The 19466-nt window shown below is 38.6% G+C and overlaps 1 protein-coding gene across 1 annotated transcript in view; it reads right to left on the bottom strand.

Annotated features, from left to right (window-relative positions):
• The window catches only part of LOC112515264 (activating signal cointegrator 1 complex subunit 2), a 19982-nt gene extending 6078 nt beyond the window's left edge, over positions 1-13904 (bottom strand). Inside the window, exons 1-4 of the mRNA XM_025121971.1 lie at positions 13537-13904; positions 8854-9013; positions 8708-8769; positions 3783-3877 (exon numbers count right to left, since the gene is read on the bottom strand). Of these exons, the coding sequence (XP_024977739.1) occupies positions 3783-3877; positions 8708-8769; positions 8854-9013; positions 13537-13882 (663 nt within the window). The 5' untranslated portion in view covers positions 13883-13904. The remainder of the gene's footprint in view (positions 1-3782; positions 3878-8707; positions 8770-8853; positions 9014-13536) is intronic.
• Positions 13905-19466: the final 5562 nt, after the last annotated feature.

Below are 19466 nucleotides of genomic sequence, written 5' to 3'. Positions count from 1 at the left end.
CGAACAGATTAATTGATTTGAGGTATTAAGTATCTGTTCAGTTTATATCTCCATATCATGATTTGTAATAAAATTGCTTAAAAAAATCCCCGTTTCCCCGTTGGGGATCCCCGTTCCCCGTTGGGGACGGGGATGGGGATGTGATCATAATCCCCGGCGGGGACGGGGACGGGGACACATACGGGGGATCGGGGACGGGGACAGGTATTGGGGTCCCCGCCCCATCCCTGCCCCATTACCATCCCTATCCAGGGTCCCCTTAGATTGGAGGCTAAGAACACACAGAGCTTAGGAAAATTATGTCCATGACAATTCATATGAGAGCAAGCCCATAGCATTAACCCTCGTTCCAAAAAGGACATCAAACAAGGAAGTCGCTACGATGAAGAACCCAAAGAGAGATGTTTGCTATGAGAGATCCAATTCTCTCATTCATGGACATCTGCCTTACAAGTCATAAATGGCCATGGCCAAAGACAAAGACCGCTTTGACCTGCTTGAGCAAGATGTCCTGAATACTGATGCCATAATAAATACAACAGGGAAGGATAACATGTTGAGTGGCCCAATGTTGTCAGAACCACTATCACGTTGTGGTACTAAAAAATGTTGATTCCTACAGCAAGATGGTAGAGAGTTTGGCATACATTCAAGCACAACCTGACGAGAAGAAAACTAATATTCATGAATCTGATAAACATGGGTCAAAGGCCATTTGAGTAAAATCACTTTGTAGCAGCCATGATTGTTGACCAAGATGGGGGAAAACAAGTCAGTTAGGACGATATAAATAAGAAGATAGGGTGGTTGTAAGGGCATGCAAATATTTTTTTTGTAAACCCCATTATTAAATAGATGACATAAATCAAACCCTAATATTAAATACCCCGTTCTTATAACTTACAAGCCTCTCTCTATAAATACCCAGACCACAAAACTTCTCCCTCATGGCTCACGCTTTAACCTTTTTGCCTCTATCAAAATACTGTTGTTTGCTACACTAGAGGCCTGTACTTGCTACATATTTGAGTTGAATGTAATTGTGTGGGCATGTATACTTTTCTTATAAGACGTGCCTCGTATTCCTGAGGCCCGCACCTCACGCTTGAGCCTCGCGCCTAGGCCCCGGGACCCATAAGTGCGCCTTGGCCTTTAACAACTTTGCTGATTATTAAATCTACAAGTTCTTTGGGTGATTTGGTCAATTTGGTGTCACAATGCACAACGGTATACATCGATAGGTATCAGGATAGGTATCGAGCAGGAGGAGATCTTGAGGAGTCTAATGTCAACAGTCAAGCGAAGGGCAGAAAAAACTTAGTTCGCTCCAACTCCAAGTGCCGATAAGTTCGGTACAAGTCAATTGGCAGATCGTGAAGCAAGAAAAGAAACAAGATAGAAAGGACTCAAAGCCAACAGATAAACAACCTCCAATTGCAGAAAAGAGACCAGTCAAGCATGAATTCAAGACACACAGTTGGAATGCGACGTTGAAGAGAATTGTTCCGAGCAGGAGATTTTTGCCAACGAAGGCGGTCAATTTGTGGTTATTGGACTACCGCCGTAAGGAGGTCCAAGAAGGAGCCTGAGAAAAAGAAAAGGAAGTCCATAAAGAGGGGACCACTCCACAGGCACCTCCATCGCCTTTGTGGCCACCACCACGATGGAGACTGACAATATGACTCTACATATGCTTTTGGAGTTAACTTCTCTGTTTTGATGCAACGAACTACCTTACATAACTCCTGGGAAGTTCCATATTGTTCTCATCAACATCGTCCCAGTCATGATAAGAGCACTTTTACCTAATTGTGCAATTGTGATCATGGGCATTGACAGAGGGTACTATTGGATGAGGATAAGAACATAATTAGTGAAAAGAAATAAAGGAGTTGAAGTTCAAACAAAATGAAGAATAAAAAATCGATGTGATTACAAGAATTCCAACATGGTCAAGGAGATGGATATATTCATGAAGGGATCGGGGTATTGTATTTTGAGAATGGGGAGTCCCTTCAGATTTCCACTAACATTCACCTTTCAAAAGTTCCACTCCAAATGTTTACCTCTCTTTGATCATCATGATCTCCATATTTTAAAAAGAAAAAGTGATGGTTCCTGGAGAAATGCACTACAAGTTAGACGACTCGACACATTTGGGCTCGTTCCGTTCATTTTTTGTTGTGTTTACACCTTGAGGACAGAGTGGAGCTTTGATGGCCTAGAAAATATGCCAAAATACAAAAAAGACATTTGTTGAATTTGGTTGCCAATTACAAAACTGGAACAGAACTGCCCCCCTTTGGTACACATTTCCTGATTCTGCCACTTGTGTGCGATCTTGGCCACAATCATGTGGCACAACCGCATAGTCCAGGTGGGGTTGTTTGGGTCGATTTTTTGGGCGATTTGAGGTTTTTTCACCCCATTTTGGCCCCTGGCCCCCGAGCTCATATTTGCCATATAAAAGCCATTTAATTTCAGTTCTATTATGTTTTGGGAAGAAAAGCTTCAAGGGTTATTCCTATCTAGAGAAAAGAGAGAAGAGCTACTTCATTTGGCTTTTCTACTAGTTCTTTGATCGATGATCAATCTTCATTGTAAGTTGCTTTGTACTCCCTTTGGTATATTAATACAAGTGAGATCTCTCTCCTCGTAGACGTACACTACCTCACTGTAGCGGAACCACATTAAATTCAGTCCCTTTACTTGCTATACCACTTTAGCTTGCTTATGGTTATGTTGCCTTGAATCTAGCTTTTGGTCAGTATATTATGGTTGGAAAGCCATTTACTTGTTTGCTAGACGCCTAGACCCTAGATATTCCATATTTGTTGTTTGTCATTCACTTGCTTTTAGATTCCGGTATTTTGGGACCTACAGAACCATGTGCAGATTTGTCTGGCAAGGTTTGAACCCTTACAACATTGTCCCCATCAACATACAGGATGCTTTTAAAACGAAGCTCCTGAAGCAATTCTGGATATCACTTGCGAGACACATTGAGGATAAAAAAAGATTAAGGAGTGAAAAACTCATTAACAAATGCCAAGGAATTCTCAAACCTTATGCTCCAAAATCCATAAGTTTGGTGATAAGGGCGGGTAACTTCATGGAAGGTCTCAAGCTTTGGGCAACTTAAGAGCATCGATGTGGAGCTTAAAAGCATACTCAATGCTCTTATGACCATTGAGATGTTGACAGACCATCAAAGTAAAAAACAAGCTAAGTCTCCCAAAGTCTTTCGAGTGTCACATAAAGCACGAGAAATAAAGAGAGACGCCTCCTATGTAGATGATTGAACTAGGCAAGGCATTGTCACAAGAACGAGATAATGTGGTGGTCCAAACTTTTAGGCAATAAAGGGTCAGCTATAACAACACTATGATGTTTAACAACAATAATGGATGGATGTAGCTTTAACATTTCTAATGCTATTAGCTTGCTTTCTTATATCGGTGTTGATTTGATCCATTTAAGGGACAGCTGGTCTAGATCACTAGATGTAGGTTGTTTTCTTTTTCTCTCTTTTTATTGTACGGGCAATGGTGGCCACGACATGCGAGGAACAGGCAGATGTAGGTTGTTTTTATTTCTCAATTAGCCTTTATCCAAACATACATGATACACAAATACAACCCTACTGTGTTAGCTAATAACATGAAGCCATTAAAGTAGTCCTTCAAAAATACTTCACTGCATTTTGATAGTTTAAATTGAGGCACAGTGCAGCAGATCTATCAAGAACACTTCATGATATCAACTTGTTCCCTAACACTTACAAGTAATCGCGTCAACTCTTCATTCTCATGCCCGTATATGGCACATATATCTAGCAGCTTAGGCAAGTCGAGCAACTTCTTTTCCTGCAAAATGACTACATGTATATCTGGTAAACAAGGATGCGATAAAAATATTAACCGTAAATAAATTCATAGCCTCCATAACCAAATGTGATTAAAAATTAAGAAGTTAACAAACGTTTTGGTAATATTTATATTGTACATTACATTTCTAACCTGGTATGTAGTATTATTGAAGAAAAACTTGCAATTCCCAAAATCAAATAAAAAAAGAGTGCTCTTTGAGAATTTAGAGACGGCTATGTAGAGAGAATTGCAGGAATTCTATTTACGAATTGAGACTAGACTTTACAAAATGAGGATATCCAACTATTTATAGGAAACAGTCAAGATATGCTAAACAGAAAAGTAAAACTAACTAATTCAATCATAACCACATCTAACAAATCTCCACCTTGGCTTTAATTCTAGTACCAAAAAAAAATTACTTCTAGCTATCAATGTTTAGGAGATCTAAACAATGCCTAAACTTATTCAAAGAAACTGGTTTCGTCAGTACATCAGCTGGATTGTCATCAGTCTTCACTTTCTTCACTTTAATTCTCCTTTCCGAACGTATAAAGTGATAACGAATATCTATGTGTTTCGTTCTCTCATGATGGTCTTTTGCAAGACAAAGGACACTCTGGCAGTCACAAAAAATTACAGTCCGATCTTGATGAAACCCAAGCTCTCCAAGCAAACCTTTCAGCCAAATCCCTTCTTTTGCAACCTCCATAAGAGCCATATATTCAGCCTCTGTTGTAGACAAAGCAACAGACAGCTTTAACGTCGCTTTCCAACTCACTAAAGCATCTCCAACAGTGAATAGATATCCCGTTAATGACCTTCGTGTGTCAAGGTCAGCTGTGTAATCAGAATTTAAAAATCCAGCCACAATACAATCTGTTTCTCCTCCATAAATGAGACCTACATCAGTTGTGCCTTTGAGATAGCGAAAAATATGTTTCACGGCAACCCAATGTTCTTTCCCCGGATTAGCCATGTAATGTGAAACAACACTAACAGCATGAGCTATGTCAGGTCTAGTGCCGACCATGACATACATAAGACTTCCTACGGCATTAGAATAAGGAACTTCGCTCATATACTCCACTCCACCTCAGCCTCAGTTTGAGGTGCCAAAGCCACTGATAATCTGAAATTTGCCGATGAAGGTGTGCTCACAGGCTTTGTAGAAGCCATACCAAATCGAGAAAGTATCTTCAAAATGTAACTTTTCTATGACAAGAAAAGTTTACGTCTAGATCTATCTCGGATAATCTCCATACCGAGAATCTTTCGAGCAGCCCCCAAATCTTTCATGTCAAACTCAGAATTAAGGAGTCTTTTTAACTTTTTAATTTGAGGCATATCACGAGCTGCTACTAACATATCGTCCACATAAAGTAGCAGACACACATGTGACCCATCAGCACTTTTCTTATGATAGATACAGCAATCATAAGGGCTTCTGGTAAATCCATGACTCACCATAAAGCTGTCAAAACGTTTATACCACTGTCTTGGAGATTGCTTTAAACCATAAAGCGATTTCTTGAGCTTACAAACATAGTTTTCTTTATCTTGAGCTACAAAACCCTCCGGTTGACTCATATAGATTTCCTCTTCAAGCTCACCATGTAAGAAAACCGTTTTGACATCCAATTGTTCCAACTCCAAATTTGCTTGTGCTACTAGTGCCAACAATACCCGAATGGATGTACGACGCACCATCGGCGAGAAAATTTCATTATAATCAACCCCTTGCTCTTGGCTATAACCTCTAGCCACCAAACATGCCTGGTATCTCACACTTTCAGCTCCTGGCAGCCCTGTTTTTCGTTTAAAGATCCACTTACAGGTCACAACTTTTCTGCCTTGAGGTAACTTTACTAACTCCCAAGTTCTATTCTTGTGAAGGGATTCCATCTCTTCACTCATGGTTGTTATCCACACATCAGCCTCTCCTTCGTTGTGATTGCTTCTTTGCAAGTAGATGGCTCAAAGAACTCCATTTCTTCAGCAACTTGCAGAGCATAGGCCACTATATCATCAAAACCATATCGAATTGCCTACCAACTTGTCTTCGAGGATTATCTAATGTTACAGATCGAAATTCTACAGGCTGGTGCGGATTTTCATGTACAACAGGTTCTGATTGAGGCAAGTTACTGACTTACTGTGCTGTCCAGCAGTATTCTCGTCTTCATCGGGACCATTTAACTCGTACTCCACCTGTTCGGACACACTCTCCTCTTGAACACTTGGAGTAGATGAGCACCTCACCCCAAGTAACATACTCTCCTCATTAAACACTACGTCACGGCTGAGAATCACCTTTCTTTTATCAAGAGACCAAATTCTGTAGCCCTTTACTCCAATTTCGTATCCCATAAACAGCCCCTTCTTTGATCTTGGTTCCAATTTTCCTTTACTAACATGATAGTATGAAGGACAACCAAATATTCTTAAGCTCGTGTAATCAGTCGGCTTACCGGACCACACCTCAATAGGAGTTTTACAATCAATTGTTGTTGTCGGGAATCTATTCACCATGTAGCAAACCGTGTTCAACGCTTCTGCCCAAAAACTTCTATTCAACCCAGCATTTGACAGCACACATCTCACTCTTTCCAGCAGCGTTTTATTCATCCTTTTGGCTACTCCAATCTGCTATGGAGTGTGTCTAACCGTTCGATGCCTTAGAATTTCTTCGTCTTTACAAAACCGATCAAACTCACTTGAACAAAACTCCAATCCGTTGTCCGTTCGCAGCCGCTTTATCTTCTTCCCAACTTGATTTTCAATGAGAACTTTCCAATCTTTAAATTTCTCAATAACTCACTCTTATGCTTCATGACGAATACCCAAGTCATCTTAGAGTAGTCGTCAATAATTGAGAGAAAGTAGCGACCACCACTAAGTGAAGGAACTTGCGAGGGACCCCAACAATCAGCGTGTAGGTAATCTAAAATCGACTTGGTTGTATGGACAGCTTTTGAGAAACTCACTCTCCTTTGTTTTCCAAAGATGCAATGCTACAGCAGCGGATCCTTTCGACTTTATTTTTGGACACTCATTTCCAATGACCCGGTTCTTTACAATAGTGGCAGCTATCCCTTGAATTTCCACTTGGACCTCTGGTCTTCGATCTTCTCTCGGCCTTTTTCTCTACCTCTGTCTCTATCTCCGTTTACCACCGACAAGCCAACCGATTGAATTTCGGAACTACTTCCTAAAGCTTTATGTCGCAACTCTCGTGAGTGCAGACTTGAACGAACTTCTTCCATTGTAATTGTGTCTCTACCAACAACGAACGAGTTGACAAAAATTTCATATGAAGTGGGCAATGAAACCAATAAGATGAGGGCGGCATCCTCATCTTCAATCTTGACTTCAACATTCTTCAAATCCACAAGAATGGAGTTTAACTTGCCAACATGTTCCTTCAAAGGCATTCCCTCCTTCATTCGTGATGAGAATAACCTTTGCTTTAACAACAACTTGTTCGTTAAAGACTTGGTCATGTAGAGGCTCTCTACTTCTCCAGTTTCTGCCATAAAAAGACGCAGCAGTCTCCTCATCGGCAACTTCATAAATCACCTCATCTGCCAAAGACAACAAGATGGTAGAGTGAGCCTTCTCATCTTGTTGTGCAAATTCAAATTCAGCCATCCCTTCAGGCCTTTCACCAGCCAAGGAATCCAAATGCCTTGTTGTTTTAGAAGAGCTCTCATCTTGATTCGCCATAAGTTGAAATTATTCTTCCCAGTAAACTTGTCGATCTTGATCATTTGTGGAGGCATCACCAAAATCTAGATTGAACCGAATCGAACACTAGTCGCCAATTGATCACCCAGTCACAGTCGCCTGTCACCAATCAATCACCAATTTCAATTGTGTGACTCCAAATGATCGCCAATTTCAATTTCGAGCCTCCAATCGACCACCAATTTCGGATACGCTTCCCAATCTTTTAATTCCAGAAACCAATTGATCGTCAATTTCAAGATGTCGGACTCCAATCGTTCGCCAATTTCAACTCCAGAAAACCAATCGATCACCAATTTCACTTGTCGCTCCACCTTGAATCTCGCTGCCTTGAATTGGACTTCAAGATTGACGCAATTGATTGACAAGATTGCAATCGGAAGAAGCAATTTCAAAACACGGGTCGACTTGATCAATCGCAGAAGAAGCAGTCTTGATTAATTGCAGAATCAAGAACCGGAAAGGAAAAAAAAGGATCCAGAACCAACAGAAGCGTGTCTTTGATCACCACGCTCTGATACCAATTTGTTGAGAATTTAGAGAATGCTATGTAGAGAGAATTGCAGGAATTTTATTTACGAATTGAGACTAGACTTTACAAAAATGAGGATATCCACCTATTTACAGGAAATAGTCAAGATATGCTAAACAGAAAAATAAAACTAACTCAATTAAAGCCACATCTAACATGCTCTTTAAAAGATCACAAACAACTATAAGAAAGGACATCAAGACATTAAATAATTGTTCAGACAAGCTAAAAAAGCATTCTACCAGGTTATCAGTTCCCACACGCCTATTGTTTTTTATCAAAGGCATGAAGATGTTAAAGAATACAACCAAATGATTTATATAACCTTAAGGTTGACTTAATACTTGAGATATGAAAGTATATCATTGCATTTCAATGCTTAATACTTTTGCATATTGAATAGAATATAACTACCAGCAGACCATCATGCATCGCTTTCAAATATATGTATTACTTATTTTTTGGAATAACTTTGAAGCTTTGGTAATCTATCAAAGGCAAGTCATATAATTATGTGCATACTGAACTAAAATGGAAAAGAGTAACCAAGTAAACACACCTGCATGATCTTTTGCACTTAGACTATCAGAAGCCTTGGCACCAGGATCTCGATTTGAAGATCTTCACAGGAAACGTTATGCAACCATGAAGTAAACAATATTGATGAAATTGTGGTGAAAATTTAAAAAAAAGGTCTATACATACATGCGATAGAGAATCATAAATGCACGTCGACTTAGCTCATGCTCACCAACAATCACCCCTGCAACCATTCCCTTGGCTCCACGATAAGGGAAGTCATACCATCTGTTTCTAAACTTTAAGAAACTTTCCAAGAAAACATGAAGAGAAGTATCACTAGCCACTGAAAACAAAGGGAGAAGAGAAACATTACCAAAGTGAAGATTTGCAGCAATGTGTTTGTGGACAACTGAACATGAAAGACTACACCAATATGGTGAGAATATAAGTTAGTGATTCGTTGATATTTCATCAAAGATCGCTATTACAAAAGAATATCCACATATTTTACAACCAACCTACCTTCTTATTTATCAATAGGCTAACCGAATTACTTTCCTCCCTAACCAACCTAACAATGGGTCAACAATCTGATAAGAACCAGCTTGTTGTTTTGTATTAAAATTGCTGAATTGATAATCGACTACAAGAAGGAAAAGGTAATTCTGGATTCGAGAGCCATATCTCTCCTAAACATGAAAGACGCACTAATTTCTGCCTACCCTATTCTCCCCTTTTTCCCCTATTTATTAACAGCCCTAATAACCCTAATGGGCTTGGGCCTGGGGTCGGCGCCTAACATTGCCCCGCCCCCAAAGAACCACCTTGTCCTTAAGGTGGGAAAAATTCAAATTGGAGTTGATTGAGTTCCCCTTTATGTTCTTCGGTGGGGTCATCCTGCAGTAGAAGCACTTGTAGCTCTTTGTTCTTACATTTGTGCCTGACTCGATAGTTTTCGTCAAAGCGGAGACAAAGGCCTCTCGCCCTCTTATCTCGAAGTTCTTCCTCGGTTAATTTTCTAGTCATTATGGATTCCGTTTGGATGGTTGTCGTTGGGGGGTTTCCCAAACCAGTTACTCGAGTATCTCCACGCATTCGGGAGTTTCTGACTTCAACTATATGAGCAGTCTCTGTAATTTTGGGCCAGAACCTGTGGCCGTAATAAACGAACTTCAGCCTGAATGCTCGGTTTGAGTCCATTCATGAAATTACATTCAAACACCACCTCCGGGAGATCAAAGAAAAAGGATGCTAATAGTTCGAAGGAATGACGAAACTCGCGAATAGTACTTGTTTGCTGGAGGGCTAGAAGTTGTTCACGGGAAGACCATCGTTTGTGAGGCGAAATTTGTTAATGAGTTGCAATTTCAAATCCTCCCAAACCAAAATCGGACGTTTGATATCAGCCAAATGAAACCACGCTAGAGCCTCGCTTTCCATACAAATCCCTGTCGTGGCAACCTTCTCCTTCTCATCAAAACGTTGAAGGGAAAAATAACATTCCGCCCTAAAAATCCATCCATCTGGCTCGATTCCATTGAACATGGGTAATTCAACACTTTGCAATCTCCAATCCGTTGGAGAGAATCTTGGATGTGGGGTTTACCGGTTCCTCCCGTATCTGAGTGGACGAAGAACAGGGAATTAACACCCCCTTTTGGTTGCGGTTCTGGACCTCCTACCGAACCAGAACCTCGAAACGACCCTCCGGTTTGAGTGGAATTGTCGGATCCCGCTTGGAGTAGCGAATCCAATTTACCCATAATCGCTTGAATTCCCTTGTCTAGATCGTCAATTCATTTGGTGTTCCTTGCCTCGCAATTGCAAGCGCTTTCACATCGGCTCTCATGGATTGCAAACTCCCCTCGACATATTTCAATTGCCCTCCCATCGCATGGACGGATTCCTCCAGCACATCGATGCATTCTCTTTGATTCTTCGATGCCATGGTCAATCAGGATCGAAGGCTATGGTACCAATGATAAGAACCAGCCGGTTGTTTTTTATTGAAATTGCTAAATTGGTAATCGATTACAAGAAGGAAAAGGTAATTCTTGAATCCAGAGCCAGATCTCTCCCAAACATGAAAGACACTAATTTTTGCCTACCCTATTCTCCCCTCTTCCCCCTATTTATTAACAACCCTAATGGGCTTGGGCCTGGAGTCGGCGCCTAACACAATCACAACTGCTACAAAGGGATTTTACTAAAATGCCCCTTGACCCCATGTTTATCAAGACCCGCCCCTAAAGCTTCACGTTGTACCCAAGATGAAAACAAAAAAATAGAGAACGAATGCTCCTATGTGTAGAATCCTCCCACTTGTAGTGCATTCCTACAAGAACCCTCATTATTTTCCTTTCTCGAATATGAGATTATGATCAAAGGGAGGTAAAAACTTGAGTGGAACTTCTCAAAGGTGAATGTCGATGGAAATGTGAAGGGCCTCAATAAATGTCAATCTAAACAAAGAAGTGGACTCCCATTTCCAAAACGTAATACCCCAATTCCTCCATAAATATTTCCATCTCCTTTATCCCTGTTGGATTCTTCATCGACAGAAACCATTGCGTTTCGTTTTTCATCTCTTTTTTTCTTTTTTAACTTCAACATGTTTATTTCTCTTCACTAATTATGTCCTCGTCTTCATCCAATAATACTCTGTTATTGCCCATGATCACAAGTGCACATGGCTCTTGCCATGATTGGGACGGATATTGATGCGAAAAATAATGGAACTTCCCAGGAGTTATGCAAGGTAGTTCGTTGCACTGAAACAGAGAACTTAACTCCAAAAGCATATGTAGAATCATATTGTCTATCCCCATGGTGGTGGTGGCCACGATGGCGGTGGAGGTAGAGTATCTGCTAACTATGATTTCCCTTGCTTTAAAGCCTTCCTTTTCATCTTCTCAGGCTCCGTGGACCTCCTTACAATAGCAGCCGAGGGAACTACAGACTGACAGTATCCTTCACAAAAATCTCATGTTTGGAACAATTCTCTTCAACATGGGCATTCCACAACGTATCTCTCCAATTCCATGCTTAGCCGCCTTCTTTTCTTCATTGAGGGATGTTTATTTGTTGGTTCCAGGTCCTTATCTTCTTGTTTTTTGATTTCTTCCTTCACGATCCACAAATTTCTTTAATTTTGACAATAGACTCCTCAATATTCCTGCTCTGGTACCAATTGACGCACACCATTGTCCACCGTGACACAAAGTCGGCAAGGAATGGGGACAAGTCTAATGTTTGTTGATCATTGCCCAACTCTCGAAAGGTTTTGCTCCCTGCCAAATCCACTAAAATGGAGTTTATAAAAAGATATTTGCATATCCCTTACAATTAACCTACCTTCTTATTTACAGTCTCACTAACCAACTTACTTTCCTCCCTAACAGACCTAACAACTGGTCAACACCCTGGTCAACTATCACAGATACTACAAAGTGACTTCACTAAAATTCCCCTTGACACCATGTTTATCAAAATCCTATATTCCCATCCCATTTTGAATAGATATAAAATGAGGGAATCAGAGAACGTTACTCAATTGATAATTAACGAAAATCAAGTATACAACAAGCATGTCGACCCTCTTTCTGCTTACACAAGCAAATAGGGATTGAACAAAGCATGCGACTAGCTATCTACATCTTGTATTTTATCGTTCATAATACCAACGGGCTACGGTTTATATACCTATTACCATTCAATGCTACTTTCTCCATATCTTGAGAAAAGCAAATGGCTATCCATTCAAAATTAGCATCCGACAATATAGCTCAAAATGCATCTAAATTTTTCAGACAAAACTAGGCTTGTTTAACTCTTAGCAATCCAATGAATGAAATTACTAGTCTGGTTTGGACCCAAGACTTTTAAAGTTGCAGCATGTGTATGTGTGAAATAACGGTTTATCAAATGGCAAACCTCTCGAATCTTTCACCCAATTACCATATTACATGGATATACATTCAGTAAGACTTACCTACCAAGATTGTTGACCGGTATGATCGTACAATTTTTGTTTTATATACCATTTTGCCCACCCTAAGGAACTCAAGATTGCAACATCAGTCATGTCATTGTCTGTAAACATTTTCTTAAACTCCTTTCAACCACAATCAGAGTACGGACAATATAAAGATCTTCATTAGTTCGTAAACCGATTGTATACCACGACTGATAAACAACAGAATAGGCGATATTCACTGGGTCAAGAGCACCCCCCCCCCCCGAGTAAAAGGATCCTATGGAGTGCAAAACGACACAATGTCAATAACCTTACTACTTAAGGTAACACATAACCTCATCTTAAAATTTTCTAGAAAGTTGACTGGTTGTGAAATTGAAGAATTATTGCTTTTGTTTGGTCATCATCGAATTGCAACCCACTTAAACAGCCAACTTATTAGAGAACTTCCAGATGTCCTAACTTTTTTCAACTCCTCAGCCAACTTAAGTGTTCCTCTCTGCTATTTTATGCAGAAGTGTTTATTTTAAATTTTCACAAGTACGTTATTGTTAAAGAAGAAACACCAAGGTCAATATTTACTTCCTAAATGCTGGTCGCTCATAAAATTATTAAAATATCAAAATTTTGTAACTTTCCAACTTGAAGATAACTTGCCAATGCATATCTATACTTGACAATGAAATTTGTTTAAAGAATTTACAATTACGTGTGTGTTCTCATGGCAGTTAAGATCAGACAATTCAATGAAGCAATTTCCATCATATTGATCCACAACCACCAAAATATAACCAATTAAAACAACTAGATCAAAGATCCAAACTAGTGCACAAGTAAGCAACGATCGATGTAACTTAAGCATTCCAACGAAATAAGGAATTTGGAAAAACCTTCTCTCCAGAAATCTTTGGGATTTAACTTGAGCAAGAGAGAACACTCTGTATTCAACAAGTCCACAACTGCCTGAGATTCAACAGGATCCAGACCACCTTCCTCAGCACCTAGACCTGCCGCAACCGCCTCATCCTGCGGTAAGTAATTTACAAAACTTCCACCACCACTACCACCTTGGATCCTACGCTGCCCACTGGAACTGCTAGAAGAAGATGATTGTTGTTGTCGAAGAGAATCGGAGAGGGTCGGATTCGAATTGAGAGCCGCCGGTCTAGGTACAAACCTTTGTTGATGGGTTTTGTTGGGCAAACCCCTGCTAGAATATCGTTGATGGTTCGACATTACTGGAAGCACTGTATGTGTTTCAGATACTTTGTTAGGGTTTTAGGTGATGGAGATGATGAGGATGTGAAGAAACACGATGAGAAAATCGTAAATAAAAGATAAAAATAAATAGAAAGAAAAGTTTATAATATTACACGCATCCACCCACATCCACATGTACTTGATTTTTATAATAAAGAAATCAAATCAAATAAATCAATATATATATATACCTAATCAAATGAGAACCGAATAGTTTGTGGTAACTGTGAGGTTCAATTTCAACCACAAATCAACGGATAATTAAGAAATTAATAACTATGGTAGTTTGAGTTAAAATTATAATTAGAAGGCATATTAGGTATTTTTTTTAAAACTCCTCTTTCCTCTCCCCTCTTTCCTCTCTCATCTCTCCAACCTCCAATCTCCGGCCTCCGGTGAAGTCGGTATCACAGTATATTACAATGGATATCACATGTGTATTTTTGTTTTTAAGGTTTGAGTTGGTATCATAGTATATTACTATGGGTATCATATTGTGTATATTTGTGATTACTTGGTACCTACCGGATTAATATTCACCGGAGGCCTGAGAGATGAGAGAGGAGAAAGGAGAGAGTAGATAGGAGTTTTTTAAAAATACTTAAAATGTCATCTAATTATAGTTTTAACTCAAATCACCATAATTATTAAAATCCTAATTTATCTGTTGATTTGTGGTTGAGAATGGATCTCACAGTTACCACAAACTAATCAGTTCTCCCTTGAATGGACCATATATATATATATATATATATATATATATATATATATAAGTGAAGGTTCAAAAAAGAACACCTCCATTTTACGAGAACGCAAGAACACTCTTATCACATGTGATAATACGCGTGAGGGGACCCTGTGATGTGCGGACGACGTGTTCTACGACTTAGGTCGCGCCAAAGGTTCTCTGTGTCTATGATTTAGCATCGCATGTGATTGTCTTGATGGATTATAGTATCATATCAACAACACTCTTATCACATGTGATAATACTTGTGAGATGGCTTAGTGGTGTAAGGGCGACTTGGCCCGCAACCAAGATCGCATCGAAAATCGCACGCGTCTCTGATTTAGTATCACATGTGTATTATATGTGATGAAATAATAGTATTACATGTGAGTGTCTATAGTAAAAGAGTGTTCTCGCATTCTCGTAAAATGAAGGTGTTCTCGTTTGAACATTTCCCTATATATATATATATATATATATATGTGTGTGTGTGTGTGTATATGTGTGTGTGTGTGTGTGTGTAGACTTGACCTCTTCAACCGTCATATTTTATATCTTTTTCATTGTAGTTGTTATATCTCTCTATGAACGTGATTAAACCATCGTAATCTTCTCTCTCAACTTATTTTTAATAAGGTGCAACACCTAATATGTCCCGAAGACCTTATCTTGAATCTTGTAAACCTGCATGTCCATTTAAGCATCCTCATTCCTGCAACTTTTTTCTTCCTCTCATTGTTTATTTTTATCGGTCAATACTCGAACCGATATGACATTAGGTGGTCTTGTCTATTTTTCCCCAATTTCAATAGGACTTTGTCATACAACACCCTTGTGACAGTCGCCACTTTAATCAGCTTGTCTTCATGCATGTTATATCATCGTCAACCTCACCATTCTCAATCATGTAGCCTAGATACTTGTACTTGTTATCTTGGGATACCATCCCCCTACCACACACATGTTGCCTTCCACCCCCTCATCAGTACACTCCCTATTAAAAAGTGCACCATGTGTACTCGGTTTTCAAAAGGCTAATATGCAGGTAATGGAGCTCTAAAACTGTCCTTCGTTGCTCTAAATGAAACAGGTTACTTTTATAGAGGGAAAATTAATTGTATTTGTGATTTTTGTTAATAAAATCAGTAAGATTTTACATAAAATTATCACCAAAAGTTTTTTGATGACTTGAGTTCATCACATCCTATTGATACGATGAGGTATGCTTATCGCATCCTTCTGATGCGAGGAGTATGTTTGTCACATCCTTGTGATGCGACAAGATTGACTTATCGCACCCAATTGATGCAACAAATTTGGTTTATCGCACCAAGGTGATGCGATGAGATGGGGTTCTCGCATCAATGTGTTGCGAGGAAATTTGGATTATCTATATGATGCGACAAGTTTAGGAGTTATGCGATATAAAAGGGTATATTTTATTATTAATGTGATAAATGAGTGTTATCTCATCATTTTAATGTAACAAAAATAGGTTTGGTTGATAAAATGTTGTTTATTTGTTATTTATACAAATATGGGTTATATACAAGTGTTTTGGTGATTTCCACCCTATAATAGCAATCGAAAGGATTTATCACTAGACCTCAAGGTCTAACCCTCATTTTGGTGTTTTAAAATGTGCATTACAAGTCGGACACAATCTGATGATAAGGGGAGGGGAAAGTTATGAAGAATTGTTAATTGCTTGCATGGGATGTTGGGATGATATGTTATCTTTTGTACTTGAATACCTGATATGATTACAAGTTTTGTACTAAAGATAATGTGGAAATTTTTTGGTAGCTACCTTTGTAATGTAGCTTTTGTATATATAGTGGGACCAAATGTGTAAATTATATTTATGGGTATATAAAATATATGGTTTTATGCAAATGTGATCATGGGGTGTTACAAATTTGGTATTAGAGCATGAGTTCAAGAGAATTAGGTATTCAACATGATGTCTAGACTTAAACTGTACTATTTGCATATTAAGGATCCCTGATATATGTAGAACCTTTGAAATAAATATGATGGGTTAAAAGAATGATATGTAAGGTAAATTCAAATTACAATTAACCAATGTAATAATGGTGTTACAAGTACATATTTGTACTTGGATACCTTATTATATTTGGGGAATGTGATTATGTAAATATTAAATTGTGTAAATTTTCAGATGGCAGGTCATTCTAGAAGGTCTGAAGGGATCGCCCCTATAATCCCAGACGAGAAAGAAAGTTCACCTGAGAATGTTCCTGAAAATCTACCAGTGGGTCGAGGTAGAGGGAGAAGTCGGGGCAGGGGCCGAGGAAAGGGGCGCGGAAGAGGCAAAAGTAGTCATCCTGAAGTTCATCACGATCAAGGTGAATCTATTCAGGAGAATCTTAATGAAGAACCAATTCAATATCCTAAGTATGTTACTCGGGACATGTTAGCGAAAGAAATGAATAAATTGATACATACTCTTACTTCCATTTTGGGGGTACTAGCCAGGGTGGAAACGGAGCGAGTAGATATTAACCCACAAGTCTAAAATGCAAATACCAGAGGGGGTGACATTAAGATGTTTTTAACATGAAAACCTCCAACTTTTTCCAGAGAAAGGGATCCAGTAAAAACAATGTGTTCGCTGAAGAAAATAGAATCAATATTCAATACAAGTAAGTGTTTTTACAAGGATCGAGTCAACTTTGTCGTGTTTATGCTTAAGTCTAATGCTTCATATTGGTGGGATGTTGAATCCTTGACGAAACCTAATATTTTGCAAATCATGTCTTGGATGGAGTTTGTTGATCGGTTCAAGGAACAATTCTAACCAAAAGCGGCAATAAGGCAACTAGAAGATGAATTTTTAAAATTAGAACGGGGCAACCAAACAATAAGGGAGTATATAGAGAAGTTTGTTGAACACTCCCATTTTTTCGAACATTACATTTCATCTGAATCTCGTAAAGTCGGGAGGTATATTTGGGGATTAACGCCTTCGATACGAGAATTTGTGATTGCATTGAAACCCTCAACATTGTCATTGGCAGTAGACGCGACGGAAACAACAAAAAGAAATAAGAACTAGCAGTGGCAAGAAAAAGCAGTTCAGAAGAAAAAGTGGGAGGGGTCTTCAGCTAAGTATAGACCAAAATTCGTAAAAATAGATAATCGTCCGGTTCAGCGACCATGTCAAAGATGTCATTGTGTTCACCAAGGTGATTGTAATTTTGATCAAAGAAAATGCTACACATGTGGAGAACCGGGACATTTATCCAAAAATTGTTGAATGCCCCAACGTTGTTTTCATTGTAATTCCCCTGATCACATTAACTCGGAATATCCTCAATTAAAGGCTCCAAGATTGACTCTGGGTGAGAATACTCCTAATACTCATGAAGGAGTCAACATCAGGAGGAATGAATCAAATAAGGCGAGAGGACGGTCTTTTCAGATGTCAATGGGGAGGCAGAGGAAACTCTTGATATGGTAACAGGTACATTTTTTTTTAACTCAGTATATGCAAAGGTGTTATGTGATTCTGGTGCCAATTATTTGTTTGTATAGCCTTTATTTATTAGGTGTTTATACATGAATTTTGTGCCTCTTGACTGTGCCTTAGTAGTTGATACTACTAATAGTCAAGTATCTATTACTCATGTATTCAATGACTTCCAATTAGAGATTGAAGGGTGTGTGTTATCAATTCGTTTATTCCCGATCCCGATAAGGGAATTCGATATAGTGGTGGGTATGGATTGGTTAGTAGAGAATCAGGCCAGCATTGTATGTAATAAAAAGATGATACACATTTATTTACCGGGGAAAGGGCCAATTCTGATTTATGATGATCGGCCGGATCATCACACCAGCCTGATATCTGTTATAAAAGCTAGAAAGTCTGTTCAGAAGGGATGTCGAAGTTTTATGGCCTATATGATTGATTCAAAGAAAGAAAAAGGTAAACAGGAATCCATCCCAGACATTTGTGAATATCCTGAAATATTTCATGATGAAGTGACTAGTTTACCTCCCAATCGATCCATTGAGTTCAGAACTGATTTGACGCCCGGGACGACACCAGTGGGCAGGGCACCATACTGCTTGGCACCATCTGAATTAAAAAGAGTTAACGACACAACTGAAAGAATTACTTGACAAGGGCTTTATCAAACCAAGTACGTCTCCTTGGGATGCTCCCATGTTATTTGTTAAAAAGAAAGACGGGACGATGAGAATGTGTATTGAATATTTTAGAATTGAATAAACTGAATATAAAGAATAAATATTCTTTACCGATAATCGATGACTTATTTGATCAATTAGGCAGTGCAAGTTACTTCTCCAAAATCGATTTACGGTCAGGGTATCATCAGTTAAAAGTTAGAGATGAGAATATTGCCATAACTGTGTTCCAAACTAGATACGGACATCATGAGTTTTTGGTCATGTCGTTCAGTCTAACAAATGCTCCAGCAACATTCATGGATTTGATTAATAGGCTATGTAATGAATATCTTGATAAATTTGTTATTGTATTTATCGATGATATTCTTATATAATCACGATCGAAAGCTAAGCATGTCAAACATTTTCGTCTAATTCTCGAACTTCTAAAAAGAAAAAAAAATTGTTTATTTGATGTACAGGTTGATAATAAAATAATAATGATCATTATTAAATAATTATCAAACATCTATATAAATAAAACATAAATAATTAAATATTAAAAAAACATTTAGTCAAAACAATAAAATAATAATAATCATTATTAATAATCAAGTATTCAATAGCTTTTTTAAATTACATCATTTTTTATAATATTAAAATAACCTACAA

Source organism: Cynara cardunculus, assembly GCF_001531365.2.
Source record: "Cynara cardunculus var. scolymus isolate 2C chromosome LG 7, CcrdV1, whole genome shotgun sequence".
Classification (NCBI taxonomy): Eukaryota; Viridiplantae; Streptophyta; class Magnoliopsida; order Asterales; family Asteraceae; genus Cynara; species Cynara cardunculus.
Note: the sequence above shows the minus strand (reverse complement) of the source record. Positions and strands in the feature narration are given on the sequence as shown.